We start from the raw sequence: 14,566 nt of genomic DNA on the forward strand, positions 1-14,566 counted from the left end.
TCATACCTATTGTATGATTTGAATGGACTTTGGCCCTTGTTTACAAACTGGTTTGCTAGGTAACTGTTGTGGAATTACCTAGCAACAAGATCGTACTCAGGGGCCTAAGTCCATTGTTTACAATCTGGTTGCACTTATGTAACCAAGTCATATTTGCTGGCCATGTCAAACCAGGAACTAACATTACACACATCACCAAAATTGGTAAAAATTTAAAATAATCAAATTCCATTAGTTTTACTGGAAAGTGTCGGATAGACTTTAGCTTTAACACATTTTTATATCATCACAGCAGTGAACAGAAGCTAAACAGACGTGCCCCTTCAGACACACAGAAGCACATTGTGGTCATGCATAGCTTCACAAAACACAACCAAACTTTAAAGCATTTTTTTTTATTTAGTTCAATTTTAAAATGTACATATCTGTCAAGAATTATTAAAAAAGATAAAGCATCACCTGTCTTGCTGTTTGTATCACAAAGAAAGTGACCAAGAGAGTGACAAAGATGGCTTAGTAGGCACATTTTTAATCATTTATCAAATCAATGGCAGTCTATATACAGCAGACATATTGTATCGGATGACAACGCATGCTCGAGGCTTGCAGCGCAGACTCATGTCAATGTTTAAGGGATGACTCAATTAAAACATATTATTATTATGGCAGTTCAATTTCAAATAAATTAAACCTAAGACAACAGAGTTTGGAATCTCAGTGAGCGTGTGAATGTAACTGCAGTGCATGTCAAACCAAGCAGACGACGTGAACAGGACAACTCCCGATACAAGAACGTGGACAAATAAATTACAAATGGAGATCGCTGTTAATAGTGTGTCATTGCGAAGAGTACCTGATTTGCTCTCTCTAAGCCTAAGTTTGCCAACGTTTGCATAACCTAGAGAAACATCGTGTCACAATGGATTAAAACTCACTCTTTAGTCCTGAAGCCACCTCGATATCAGGCGGGGGATTCTACCCTGCAGAATCCACCAGCCTTTTAGTCACACACACTGGAAAATGCATACAAATAAAGGACACTTATTTGGTTGTTTATATACATAATACTTTTGTACAGTCTTTGTGCTTTTCACAACGATGGACCGGAGCACTTGCGGGAAAAGGCGGAACGCGACCTGAACGTGGCCCAAAACTGACCGTGTTGCATGCGCGCGTCCTCGGAGATCACAGATATCCTTAGATAGGCCAAAATGGAGGATTCACGTTCATACGGCCGTTGTCGTCGTAGCAAAACTCTCGGTGAATCTGGCGCCAGTGCAAGTGCTTTAATACGTAACTGATTGTATTAAAAAATGGAAATCTCACCGTCAATTACTGAATTTTCACTTAAAGTTGTTGTATAAATAACTAAACGATGGCTTTGTTAACTGTGTTCTTAATATACCGGTACATGCATGTAAAAAACAACTGTAATTTGAACATTGGCACTGTAAAGTCTAATATGGTATGTGTTAAGATGCCTTTTTGGTTTGCTTAATAAAGCCAAAGTTATGCTATTGTTTTAAGTCAATTAGTGCAATGATTTGTTTTTTACATGTTATGGATGTGCTATTGGTGAGTTTCATATTTTGCCCTGGAAGAGACCAGCCAGGATGAGTGAAAAGTGGTGCAGTAGAAAGTATCTCAGTAAAGATTCACAAATTGTGCCGCGATAACAACCTCATACCGTTTGGCAAAATGGGTTCGAAATCAAGTAAGTGAGAGCAAAAAAAAATCAAAGAGATGCTCGTGATTAAGTCCTACCATCATGTTACGGACGATGATCGGACTATGATCGTGGATATGAACTTGAGCTCAAAATGATCACAAACAGCGTTGTAAATTTAGGAAATGTTAGCTCGACCCAGAAACCACTCGAGATGGAAAAACACGACAAAAACGTGGACTCTTGATTTTGAAAAGAAGGCCGTTCATGTCCACAGAGGGGACAACAGTCGAGCCGAAAGACGAGTCCTGTCCGTTCACATTGCATACAGCTTATCGTGGGCCCCCAGTGCGGCCCCCAGTGCAGCCCCCAGTGCAGCCCCCAGTGCAGCCCCAGCTTGGAACAGTTTACGGGGCCTGTGGTCTGCTGGGCTGGAGCGCGGCACATCACTTTGTTCCTTTGCTAGGGGCGTCCGTCTCCGTGGACTGTCGGCCATCGTTCCAGGCCTCTCGGGTGCTCTTCAAGGCCTGTGTCCGCTGCCTATCCACAACCACGTAGTCCACGCGCTCGTCCGACGCAGGGATGCCCGCCCCGTTGCTTTTCATCTGCAATCACGCATTTAGACAATTGATGTTTAGTTTTATTACCGGGACGTGAAGCCAGTTTATTCTCTTTGTGAGGACTATATACACAGATATCTACACACATACGCAGTCATTACTAGTGCTTATGTAGAAGAGTGGATAGTGTTTTAGATGAATGGAGTTGCCTGGAATAACAACACTAAATATGACTAACGCGCCAACTAACGCCTCTTCACAGGTTCTGTTCACGTCCTAGAATTTGATGATGTGATAATCTCCAATTAACTCTACGGGAGATTCACTGTTTTGGAAAGAAATATTCAAAATAAAAACCCACACGTTCATTGTTAGTTTGGGACTGTCTCCACAATCCAACAACACCACCTTTGGAGTTGAATAATGGCAACAGTTTCTGGAGCTACTGTGAAAAATTATCTTATTTTTGTTTATTCATCTTGACAGAGAAAAAGTTGTGTTGGTTTTTGTTTCGTGTATAAACTATAAAGTCAATTTGGATCATACCACATTGTGCCCCTTGTTCTGAATGTCCCGATGCTAATGCAAACCTACATTAGACTAGATTATTCAAGTTTTTAAAAAAGTGTCCGTGTGAAGTAATTAATATATAGGGTATTTTCCGGACTATAAGTTGCTCCTTTTTTCATAGTTTTGGGGTACCGGGGTGCGACTTATACTTTGGAGCGACTTATATGTGATACTTTTTTATATTTTCACACTGGCAACCACAAGAGGGCGCTCCAGGCTCTAAGTGAGAAGAAGAATCTGCACTTCCTCTACCTCTGGAGTTTGTGGAGTTGTTTAGAAGTGACACAGAGGAAGAAGAATTCAATGGATTTAGTGATTTGGGGTAAAACTGATGCTTTGCTAAACTTGTTAGCATGTTCTTTATGCTATAGTTATCTGAATAACTGTTCATATGTTGCGTTAACATACCAGACACTTACCACAGTTCTGTCTGTGCGTCATGTAGCTGAAGGTGTTAGCGTTAGCATACGTACACCTATTCACCATGTTCTCTAATCTGTTATTATTTTAAATTGCATTTCAAGATGAAATGTCTGGTCTTGGATTTTATCAAATATATTCCCCCCACAAATGCAATTTATACTCCAGTGCGACTTATATATGTGTTTTTCTTCTTTATCATGCATTTTTTGGCTGGTGCGACTCATACTTATAGTCCGGAAAATACGGTAAAACGACCCAACTTCATACATTTTTTAATCAATCGTGTCATAAGTTTAGGTTATTCTTAACATATTGATTATTTTAGAGGGACTCCCGGACTAGCATCAAATGTGAACCCTGAGGTCACGTTCTGCTCCTTTCTAACCATTTAATGTGACACTGTTCAACTCTGACTGCTGTGTGTGCACTTTCTGATGTTAAACGCTGTCAAAATGCGTAGTTCTCACCTTCCTCGGTGGAGTCGACGTCCCAGACTCGAGGTCCAAATCGAGATACTCCACCTGCTTGTCTCCTTTTGGTTTGGACTTGGGGCTGCTCCCACCATCGGCCGTCATGGGTGGAACGAGCTTCATGTTCTGGACGCCACGAAAGGAATACGGTATTAATGGAACTGTAGGACACTAAAGAGCAGTTTACAGCACGCGTGTTGTCACAATAAACAAGATCTGTCTTTGCGATTCAATGATAATGGTCTTTCCGTGTAGCTCTGGAACAACATTTGGATCTGAGGCTGTATTTTGGTGAAAGCTCCAAATGTGAATAAGCCACAGCACATGCAATAGTTTGTCCTGATATTGTGACAACACAGGATTATGTGCCATTGCAAAAAACGTTACACTAAACTACAGTTGGGTGGAGTTAAAACTACAATGCAAACTACATCCTAAACTAATGAATATCACTGCAACCACTATAACCAAGCCATACTGGGGACTATGATTTCACACAATACTCGTATAAATATACTTTTCTGACAGGGTAAGCCATGCAGGTTTACGGTGGCAACCCTGCTCACCTCCTCTATGGGTTCAATCTCCTCCACCTCCCTCTTTATAGGGGTGATGGGGACAGTGCAGTAGAAGGACTCCTCTCTAGCAACGGTCAAGAAAGTATCAGGGAAAAGAAAAAAGATAAAAGCTTTAGTAGAGCAAAAGAGCCAACGCCAAAAAGAACAGAAATCAACACAAGCGATGAAAGGGCGTCAGCCGGCCACAAAAGGAGAAATGAAAACGAATAATAAAACCAATGTGAAAGCGGCTTCTCTGGAAGGCAGAGGGAAAGTGTGTGACCTGTGGATTTAAAAGAAAGACGGTGCAGATGAATCCTGTAAAAAAAGAAAAAAGAAAAGGAAAAGAGCAGCAAATTGCAATTTAAGAGAAGCCAGGCAAAAGAACAAAGAGTGTAAAGGGGGACAACAGGACGGATAGAAGCTGTGAAAAAGAAAGGATGACGTTTCAAGGAGTCCTTCTGCAGCACCTGGTCAATTGTCCACAGCGTAATGAGGTTTTTATGGATCCGGGCTTCTACCGTTTGGGGCCGTGTCGGTTGCTCGATGTACACGGCCTTTGTGATCGCTTAGAATGGATTTGCATACGTGTTTCGTTTGTTTTTTTCCCGCTACGATTGAGAAACAGTGTCGTGTTACATACTGGTTCGTCTGGGGGGACCATGGGTACATAATTGTCATCACATTCCTCGGAGTCGGTGCTGGAGGCTGTACTATGCACCGAAGATGGCCGCGGCGGGATCGGAAACCTAGAGAAACTGTGGAGCATTCACAATGTTTACAACGCTGACTTTTCCCGCTAGAAAAAAACAGCCCATGTACTGCCCCAGCGCGTCCCCCTGTGGACTTTAACTAGATATAATGTATAATGCTGTTGTTATAGCTACGGATGGACTAGCGTAATGCATGAAGTGTTAGTTACAATTTTTGACTTTGGTCTACTGGGACAATTGTTCACACCTAATTCAGTTTCAGAAAATTATACTTGCAGATTGCGAACAAACTTCACATCACGACGAAACACAAATCAAATACCGTATTTTCCGGACTATAAGCCACACCTTTTTTACATAGTTTAACTGGGGTGCGACTTGAACTCCGGAGCGACTTATATGTGATATTATTTGTTATTTTCACACCGGCAACCACAAGAGGGCGCTCTAGGCTTCCTGCACTTCCTCTACCTCTGGAGTTTGTGGAGTTGTTTAGAAGTGACACAGAGGAAGAAGAATTCAGTGGATTTAGTGATTTGGGGTAAAACTGATGCTTTGGTAAACTTGTTAGCATGTTCTTTATGCTATAGTTATCTGAATAACTGTTAATATGTTACGTTAACATACCAGACACTTACGAGTTGGATTTTATCAAATTAATTTCTCCAAAAATGCGACTTATTCTCCAGTGCAACTTTTTTCTTCTCTATTATGCATTTTTTGGCTGGTGCGACTTATACTCCGGAAAATACAGTAGTCAAAGTGTGCATTTGGAAAAGGAACGGTGTGAACAAGCCCGTAACTGCGTCGAATACAAAGTGGTGAAGTAAAAGTCGGGACACTTACTCTCTGGCAAACGAGCGCGTGACAGGTGAGCGGACCGGTGTGCAGGGCTCCTCCCACTCCGCCACCGGTTTGATCTCCAGTGGGGCTGGTTTTCCTGACACAGAAGAAAGAGAATTGCTAAAAATAAGCCGTCATTACGAAAATGTGGAGCTAGAGAAAGAAGGACAATGTGAGGGACGCAACGAGAAACTGAGTGTGTAATGGAATGTTCTTTTGTTTGTTTACAATAGTCTTAATGTGCAAGCGTGTTATGCTAATTCAGTTAACGTGCGCCTCAGGGTTTACGTTGTGTTTGTTTGTTTGAATAAAAAATACAATTTGAATAAATAAATAAAAACTATGCTGTGATTGTATATGTTTGTGCCCGATATGTATTTAAGACCTTTTTTACAAGTCAAATTTGCGAGATGTATTTTAACATAATTTGATGTAACGCCAGTTCTTTGTGACAAAACTGAATAACATTTCATCATGTTTGTAATACTACATGGCACGCTTTATCTCTGCGACTTTTAAGTGTTGGTAAAGTGTTTGACTGTGGTGGGGGATGTGGGGGAAGGTGCATTATTTAACTGTTCTGATGGAGGACGCCTCGCCCGTCTCCATGGAGATGTTATGGCATTAAACTAATCTATCTTGCATTTGGTCAGTGACATGCTCCTTGGAAAACATGAATTCTGACGTGTTGCCTGGCCTTGCAGTGTCAAATCTCACGTTGCCATGGAGATAGATAGGTTTTAATGCCATACTAAAGAAACCTCCAGGCAAAACGACGCTCCACCAGGACGGTTAGCGTACATTTAATTAATTCTTGAGCTCGAGTCTGTATTATTCACACACGTCTCACGTCCTTGTTGAGAGACAGGAGCGCTCACTCTGCCACCATGCACTGTTATGTGTCATTCACAACGAAAACACCGTAAACACATTAGGGCTGCAACGAGTTCATCGATTAATCGCATCTAATAAATAATTTTGATAATCATCAATCATTTTGAACAATTGAACAATAGTTTAACTTGCCACTAGCGGAGAAAAGAGGTTTTATGACTCAAATTGAGCCGAAAATGACATGGAAAATGTGTACATTTTTTGTGCTTGATGAGAACGCTCTTTTGTCCATAAATGTGCTTCACTAGGATCTTCAAACGGCTTCACTTCAGCTTCGTCCGGGTCAAATTCAGTAAAAATCTTTTCATCGGGGGACTTTCTGCATTCTAAACAACTTATCGACTAAACGAAAGAAGAGGAAAAAAAATTGCTAGACTTATCGATTGGCAAAATGATCGTTAGTTGCAGCCCTAAAACAAATCAGAGTAATACAAGGGACAGTCAAAGATTTTAAAGAGCAAAGAGGACAAACAGTCAGAACACACTGTAGATACTGACGGGACAAAAACCCAGAGAGGCCCCTCACATAACGTTAACAGCAGAGGCCCACCAAGTGCATGCAGAGAACAGAGGTGGAACATTCTGGACAGACAACAGCGGTTCAGTGTGTGGAGTACCTACCCTTGCGTCGTCCCCTGGGGAATTCACCTACGGTTTGAGAGTCCGTTCTCTCTAAACCCACACCTTTTGCCCTTATAATTTTAGGACTCTGACCTGATTGGTGAAAGAAGACTTGGCTCATTAGAAACACTTTGGCAATCACAACAATTACATCCCGTTGTACGCCGCTGCCCCCCACCGCCCCCCCCGCCATGCAAAGCCAGAGATGACGGGATTTGGACGAGCATCCATTGATTGTGCAACAGTTTTGTGCGCGCGGTTACGGAGAGGACGATTGCCATGACAACAGCAGACAACGCTAGCCGACATGCCCCTCGCTCCATGCACCACGCAGGCTTCCCACGCAAACGCTGACATCGCACCTGTGCATGCGCTCAGAAATGTCACAGCGGAGAGAGGCACAGGCGGGACTATTTCCCATTGAGAACGAGCTCCTTGTGCATCGTTTAAATCATTAGCCAAGAAACAGATGATAGATTATGAATGGTTTAAGGCAGAATCATCGGAATTAATCAAGAGATGAGATGGCACGGCTCATGGTGAATAAAGAAATTAAGGATTAAGAAAAACATTTCAGCGCTTTTTTACTTCCTCCGTTTCAAAGTCAACAATGTCATCTGTCCATTGCAGGGGAGTCTAAACTAGGCAGAGATTAGAAAATGCACCTACATTGATTAATGTTATTATGAAACTCATTAATAAGTTCCATGTCATAACTGTGCTTCAAATTCGACACCAATTCTTATTTGACAAAAATTGATCAAATGTTTGTTCATAAAGTTCATAAATCCCAGATGAAAAAGTGTGATGCAAAGCCACACAGTGGAATAGTATCCTATGATCAGAAAATACAAGCTAGAACTAATCAGAATAATGTCCTGATAAAAGCCTGTAGTTTTGGTGGGTTTGCGTCTGTGGGTTCGCGAAAAATAAGTCTCTGATCTAGTATTATCCAGCTGTGGCCTTGTAGACCTAAAACAGCCAAAGCGACTGAAATCCCCGGTACAAACCAGACAACATCCTTTTTGATAACTTGAAGCGGGTCACGCTAATCTATGAGTTTTTGAGGAGTCACGCTAAAACTAATAATTACACAGTGGCCAATGAGTTGTGGGGGGTGTCACAGACACCATGTTAAATGCTTTACAAATTAATCAGAATTAGAATCATAAATAAGGTTTATTGCCATTTTTCAATGAACAAAATTCACAAACAATAAGAACTTGTCCTGGAGATTCGATGAAACACAAACAACAAAACAATGAATACAAAATAATGGACAATGAATAGCTACCGGATATTTAAAAAAAATAAGTAAAGTTAAAATAAGGTCAGAAATAGGCATGATATGTACATAAATAAATATGTTGTGCAATAAAAAGTTAACAGTGCAGTGGGTGCATGAGTGTTCATGAGTCCAACGGCAGAGGGAAAGAAACTGTTCTCAGTTCGCGGCCGATCACCTTCTCAGCAGAGGCACAATGCGCTGTAGTCTCTGTTTGTCCCTGGCTGTGGCTCTAGCGTACCACACGGTGATGGAGGAGGTGAGGATGGACTTAACAATGGCCGTGTAGAACTGCACCATCATCTCTGCTGCCAGCTTTGCTTTTCCATCTCTGCTGTACATCCTTTACTGGGCCTTCTTGATGAGGGAGCTGATGGTGGGCCCCCACTTGAGGTCCTGGGTGATGGTGGTGCCAAGAAAGCGGAGGGAGTCCACAGTGGAGATGGGGGAGTCTGAGAGGGTGAGGACTTTCCTGAAGTCCACGATTATCTCCACTGTCTTCTGGGCGTGGAACTCCAGGTTGTTACCGCTGCACCAGGACACCAGCCGGTCCACCTCCCTCCTGTAGACAGACTCATCCCCGTCCGAGATGAGCCCGATGAGGGTGGTGTCGTCCGCAAACTTTAAATTAGTTTTACAAACTCGTGGCTGGAGGTGCAGCAGTTTGTGTACAGGGAGAACAGCAGGGGAGAAAGTTCACAGCACTGTGGAGCTCCTGTGCTGATAGTCCGAGTGTCTGAGACATTCTTTCCCAGCCGCACGCATTTCCTCCGATCCGTCAGGAAGTCAGTGCTCCCCCTGCAGGTGGAGTCAGGCACGTTGAGCTGGGAGAGCTTGTCCTGCCTCCTACTGCCACCTCAACTGCCTCAGTTTGGGTGTGAACCGAGGTTTGTCATTGTTGAAAGTGACTTTGGAGTGTGATGGTATAATGCTGTCCTCACAGAATCGAATGTATGACGTCACAGTGTCCGTGTACTCATTCAAACTATCTGTGGCAGCTCTGAAAACCTCCCAGTCTGTAATGTCCACCCAAGTAGCTCCTCCACTGCCTCGTTGGTCCACCTCTTAGAAGTCCTCACTAAAGGTTTGGAGAGCTTCAGCCTCTGTCTGTATGTGGGGGTCAGGTGAATCATGACGTGGTCCGGAAGGCGTTGCTGACTGTTGTGTAGCACTGATCCAGTGTGTTCTGCTCTCTGGTCGGGTTTTTTGGTTGTTCGTGAGATTCCCCTTGTTAAAATTGCCCAGGATTATACACAATGAGTCCGGGAAGGTGCGCTCCACGCTTGGAACCTGTTCCGGGAGCGCGCGCTCCGCCTCCTGCCCGCTCGCGCTCAGCGGGATGTAAACAGCAGCCAAGATGAACGAGGCAAACTCATGTGGCGAATAAAATGGTTTACAGTTGATGAAGAGATATATTCCAGATCAGGAGAGCAGTGTTTGGAGATCACTGTCACATCTGAAGACCAGGCATTGTTGATGTAGAAACAAACTCCGCTGCTGTGTTGTTTCCCGGAGAGATCTCTCAGTCGGTCAGCTCGGAGCAGCTGGAAGCCCTCCAGCTCCACGGCGCAGTCCGGGACGGATTCGCTGAGCCACGTCTCCGTAAAACGCAACACAGGGGAAGAAGAAAAATCGCGGTTTTGGCCAGTTCGTCCAGTTGGTTGGGTAGTGAGTTCACGTTGGAGAGGAAGATCCCAGGTAAGGGCGTACGTGTGCCACGCTTTTTCAGCCGCACGAGCGCGCCAGCCCGCCTTCCTCTTCTGCGGCGTCTCACGGTTTTAGCCAAAATTATAGCCATTTCTGCAGCCGATGCTAAAAAAACTGGAACTGTATCCATAGGAGTTGTGGTCCGGATGGATAGGAGCTCTTCACGGGTGTAAGAGCACACAGACACAGAATTAACTAACAAAAACAGACAAAACAACGAGCACCGAAACGCCGAGGCAGCCTTCAGTGGCGCCATCTTGGAACTTTTGAGATGAATACCTTGCCAGAGGACATAATACACATGAAAATAACACCACAAACAATCTGGCATTCCTACAGTATATTTGTATTGATTTATTATTTTCAAAAAAAGTTAGCTTTGGGGACACTGTTAGCACGGTGTTGTGCCCAGAGCCAATCGCCATGTTTCTTCTCAAAATAATCCCAGCACTAAAATCTGATATTGTGACATAACAAACCCTGCGGTTGCTCTAGCTACATATGTGTGTGTGATACTTTTCCCAGCACACACCCAAAGTCTCGGTTCTATTAGGTCTCAAATCAAAGGACTCCATTCAGATGAGTGGAACAAAGGGGACAGAGGTGACCACTCGGCTCTTTGGTCACTCCATGGCACAGGGATCAGCCGCCCTCCAAAACCCTCCACAGGGCCTCAGGCGGACAAAGGTGCTTTTGTCAGGGACCTATCTGTGCCGGGGGGGAAAAGATGCTACCACTGGACAAACTCATCCAAAGGTGAAACTAGCTCGTTACAGACGTACATGCTGGAATCACACAGACTGAAGTCCATTTAAAGTACAATCTACCCTGGCTAACTCTACAAAAACCTGTATGCTGTGAATAGACATCTAGTATAATGTTCAGATGCAACAGCAGATTTGACCTAGTGGTGCCATTACCAAAAACTACTAAATCATTGTTATGAAGGGTCATTTTGTTTCAGACTTTAATGAGAGCGTTCTTTGTTAAGTGGGTTAAGTCAATAGGTTGGACTGAAAACGTAAACAAACCATACCTATTATGCCCATGAGCCAGTGCCAGAGAGAATGACAAAGAAGCATGGTTAGCAGTCAGCTTGTTGTGTTAGTCAGAACATTATGAACCCAGGAGCAGACACCAGGATATCAATGCCGTTTAGAAAAGCTGCACATGCTTTGGTGCCTTAGGGGCCCTCACCTTTGCGATCAGGTTTGAGGTTGCGGTCCACTGGCGGCGGTTGACAGTCACTCATCATGGGTCGCCGTGGAGGGGTCTTGGGACTGGCGCGGAAGCCCATGTGTGCAGGAGGAGGCACCTGCTTACCCAGGGAGGAAAACTCCAAATTGCTCGGGGTCATGGGTACATAGTTGGCTTCATGTATGGGCTCGGACAGACTGCCCGAGTGGTGTGACGGCGAGTTTGCACTCATGGGGACGTAGTTCTGATCCACCTCTTCAGTGGACTGGCTCCCCAATGGCATCATGCCTTTGTTTTTCTACAAACAAGAGACAGGGATTAAAAGACAAAATTAACTCACAAAATATGATTTCACTGTTAATAAGTATCACAGTAGAGGCTTTACTTAATTTGAACACTTACAAAATAACTATTGAAGCTTTCATTGAAATCGAATGAACAGGTTTTGTCAGGAAATGACCTAGGAATGTCATAGCAGTCCTGTGATCCAAAATCTGCAAGAAAAATAAACACATGTGAAGAATAAAAAAAAGTCGGGAGAGTTTTTGAAGTTTCCCTACAAATATTAAATACTAGACATAAATATAAGTTAAACTAATCAGAAATAAAATGTTGAATTCATCATCGGGTATTGTTGTAATGATCTATGTCACCACTAGGGGGCAGGTGACATGGGGCCTGTTCAAGCCAATGCTATTGTAATTCAAGAATGACTTTGTTTGTTTTTCTCTTTCTGGCACAGTTTTCTGTACTGGCAGCAGGGTTGTTTTGAGAAAGTTATCTGCACTTTTAAGGAATTCCAAACATTAAAAAACAGTAAGCTAATTTCCAAAAATACCATTTAAGATGTACCGGTATATTGACTAGTTCAAAGGTTTTATGCTTAATAGAGTTAAAATTTGATTAAATTTAAATAAAATGAGCTTCAGAGATAACCCATCAACCCTCATTTCAATACATTGCGAAAGTTTGAATTTACCTTAAACTAAAGCATCTTGTGGATGTGTTAAAACCTAATTAGCTTTCCCTAATCACTGCTTTTTACACAGAGCTGGCATTAATAGCATCTTAAAATGAATATGGCGACTCTGCAGATACTACCGAGATGACTAATCAAAGTAAATATGAATAAATAAAGTGACCCCAAAAGGGAACAAGCGGTAGAAAATGGATGGATGGAAAGCACAAACAACATTGTTAATGCAAATTAGTCACATACTTTGCATTATATTAGACTTGTTCCAACAAGATGAACATCAAACAAACAAAAATCTGGATGGTACTAAACTGTAAGTCTGTAAAGTGTGAGAAGGCGTGTCCTACATGGTGCTGTTTCCATGTCACCCACTGTAGGACAATGATGGATCCGGTGTTCTAAAGTGTTATTCAGTCATCAGTAGTAGTCATCGATAATTTTATACAGAACTCTAACTCCATCAAGAAAATGCCCCACTTAACGTAACACTTAAAAGAAACCTGCTCAAAGACTATTAAAAAAGACGCTGCCCAACCACCTAAACCGTGAACTCTGACCTTTCCGTAGCCGTGAGCAGTCCACCGTGCCGATGGTGTTGCTGCGCAGCGCCTTGTTTCCAGCAGACATGGGCACACAGTAGTTTCCATCCGTTTCCGAGGCCGACCGGGGGACGCAGTAAGAGTCTGTGGGTGATCGCTCGGCCGGGGGCGGCGGGGGTCCAGACGTGGACGTGAGGGAGGGCTTGGGCGGTCTCGGAGGTGGCACCACGTCTCCGCCGCCCTCCGACCCCGCCGAAGACATCGTCCTTGGCACCTGATATGTGCAGTTTGAACCGGGCGTGGTAGGGAAGTCATAACTGATGGACATGTTGCGCATTTGCATCTCCATGGAGGCCTTGCGAGTGGGCGTGTTGAAGGTGTAAATCTCAGCGGGCTCGGTGCTGTCGGGGTGCGTCGAAGGGGAAGGGGCCGATTTGGGGGCGAGCACAGTGTCCTGGGAGTAGCTGCGGGGCAGATGGTACAGACCAGAGTCAGTGGAGAAGGAGGTGCCGCGCGAGGGAGGGGAGTCATAGATGGACGAGGCCGAGGCGGGGCCGTGGTGCTGGGGGAAGAAGCCATTGTGCGAGCTGTGCTTGGCTGACGAGGTGGAGGTGGGCGTACGGTGGGAGGGGAGGTTGTCGTTTAGGTCGGTCTCTGAAGAGGTAGATTTTGCATGAGCCCTAAAACAAAAAGAACAAGACGATTTAGCGACTTAAAAGATGAAGATTAATGCAGCAAAACTTTATTTTAATCCATCCAGCTATAGTTTTTTACACATTTAATCTCATCCCACAGTTTGCATCATTTGCCGTATTAGATTAGTATTCAAAAGAGTTCACAACAAAGTCAAGAAAGGGGTTTAGGTGAGAAAGAGCAGCACTCCATAAGCAGGCGGGTTCAGCTGGTTGGCTGGCAACTCACATACTAGCTTGTGGACAGAAAGTCCTGCTCTCACAATCCTCCAGGAGGAAGTACTCCTGGTCTCCCTCCAGTGGAGAATCAAGCTGCACAGAGCAAGGACTGAGCAAGGGCCAGAGTGTCAGAAAGGAGAAAAGCAAAGAGCAAATGACAAGGAAAATGTCACAGACGGATGACAGAAGCACAGCTGAGTTCACCTGTGGGGATCAGGCTTCTTGCTCTCACAGTTGACCAGCCACAGATAGTCTTCTGTGGGCTCCTCTGAACTTGACTGGGACTCGAGGTGAGAGATGTGGACAGGCTGATATGGAGGAGGGACAGCAGACAGCACAGCGGCTGGGCCCATGATGTTCCCATGGTGAGCAGGGTGTGGGGGAGTGTCCACTACCAGGCCTGTGGACGACTGCGACGAGGCTTTGGCAGCTTCTGTGGAGAAACATACAATGCTATGTCACAGTGGATACTGTGTCCCTCTGTAATCATACTGTCCAACTGTGTATCTGCACCATGCCTTTAAGTACTTACAATAGGAAGTATAATGTATTATATTGTGAAACTAAATGAAAAACAACATTTCTTATGTGTACCTGGAATATTAGTACTTTGATGTTGTATTTGAGCTTTTTT

General features: G+C 43.9%; 1 protein-coding gene across 12 annotated transcripts in view; it reads right to left on the reverse strand.

Moving 5' to 3' along the window:
* Nucleotides 1-379: 379 nt before the first annotated feature.
* gab1 (GRB2-associated binding protein 1) overlaps nt 380-14,566 on the reverse strand; it is a 77,464-nt gene continuing 63,277 nt past the window's right edge. For 3 of the 12 annotated variants that reach the window (XM_072462300.1, XM_072462299.1, XM_072462290.1), the window contains exons 4-13: nt 14,137-14,365; nt 13,943-14,041; nt 13,040-13,701; nt 11,909-12,000; nt 11,507-11,804; nt 7,318-7,410; nt 5,806-5,899; nt 4,890-5,004; nt 3,687-3,815; nt 380-2,271 (exon numbers count right to left, since the gene is read on the reverse strand). In XM_072462300.1, coding sequence (XP_072318401.1) covers nt 2,113-2,271; nt 3,687-3,815; nt 4,890-5,004; nt 5,806-5,899; nt 7,318-7,410; nt 11,507-11,804; nt 11,909-12,000; nt 13,040-13,701; nt 13,943-14,041; nt 14,137-14,365 — 1,970 coding nt within the window. In that variant the 3' untranslated portion in view covers nt 380-2,112. Of the gene's footprint in view, nt 2,272-3,686; nt 3,816-4,255; nt 4,332-4,889; nt 5,005-5,805; nt 5,900-7,317; nt 7,411-11,506; nt 11,805-11,908; nt 12,001-13,039; nt 13,702-13,942; nt 14,042-14,136; nt 14,366-14,566 lie in introns of those variants that run through there. The other 9 variants (XM_072462289.1, XM_072462288.1, XM_072462298.1 and 6 more) reach the window with 9 other exon arrangements.

This window comes from Eucyclogobius newberryi, unplaced genomic scaffold (assembly GCF_026437365.1).
Source record: "Eucyclogobius newberryi isolate DKJ021-1_F unplaced genomic scaffold, fEucNew1.0.hap1 SCAF_4, whole genome shotgun sequence".
Taxonomy (NCBI): domain Eukaryota; kingdom Metazoa; phylum Chordata; class Actinopteri; order Gobiiformes; family Gobiidae; genus Eucyclogobius; species Eucyclogobius newberryi.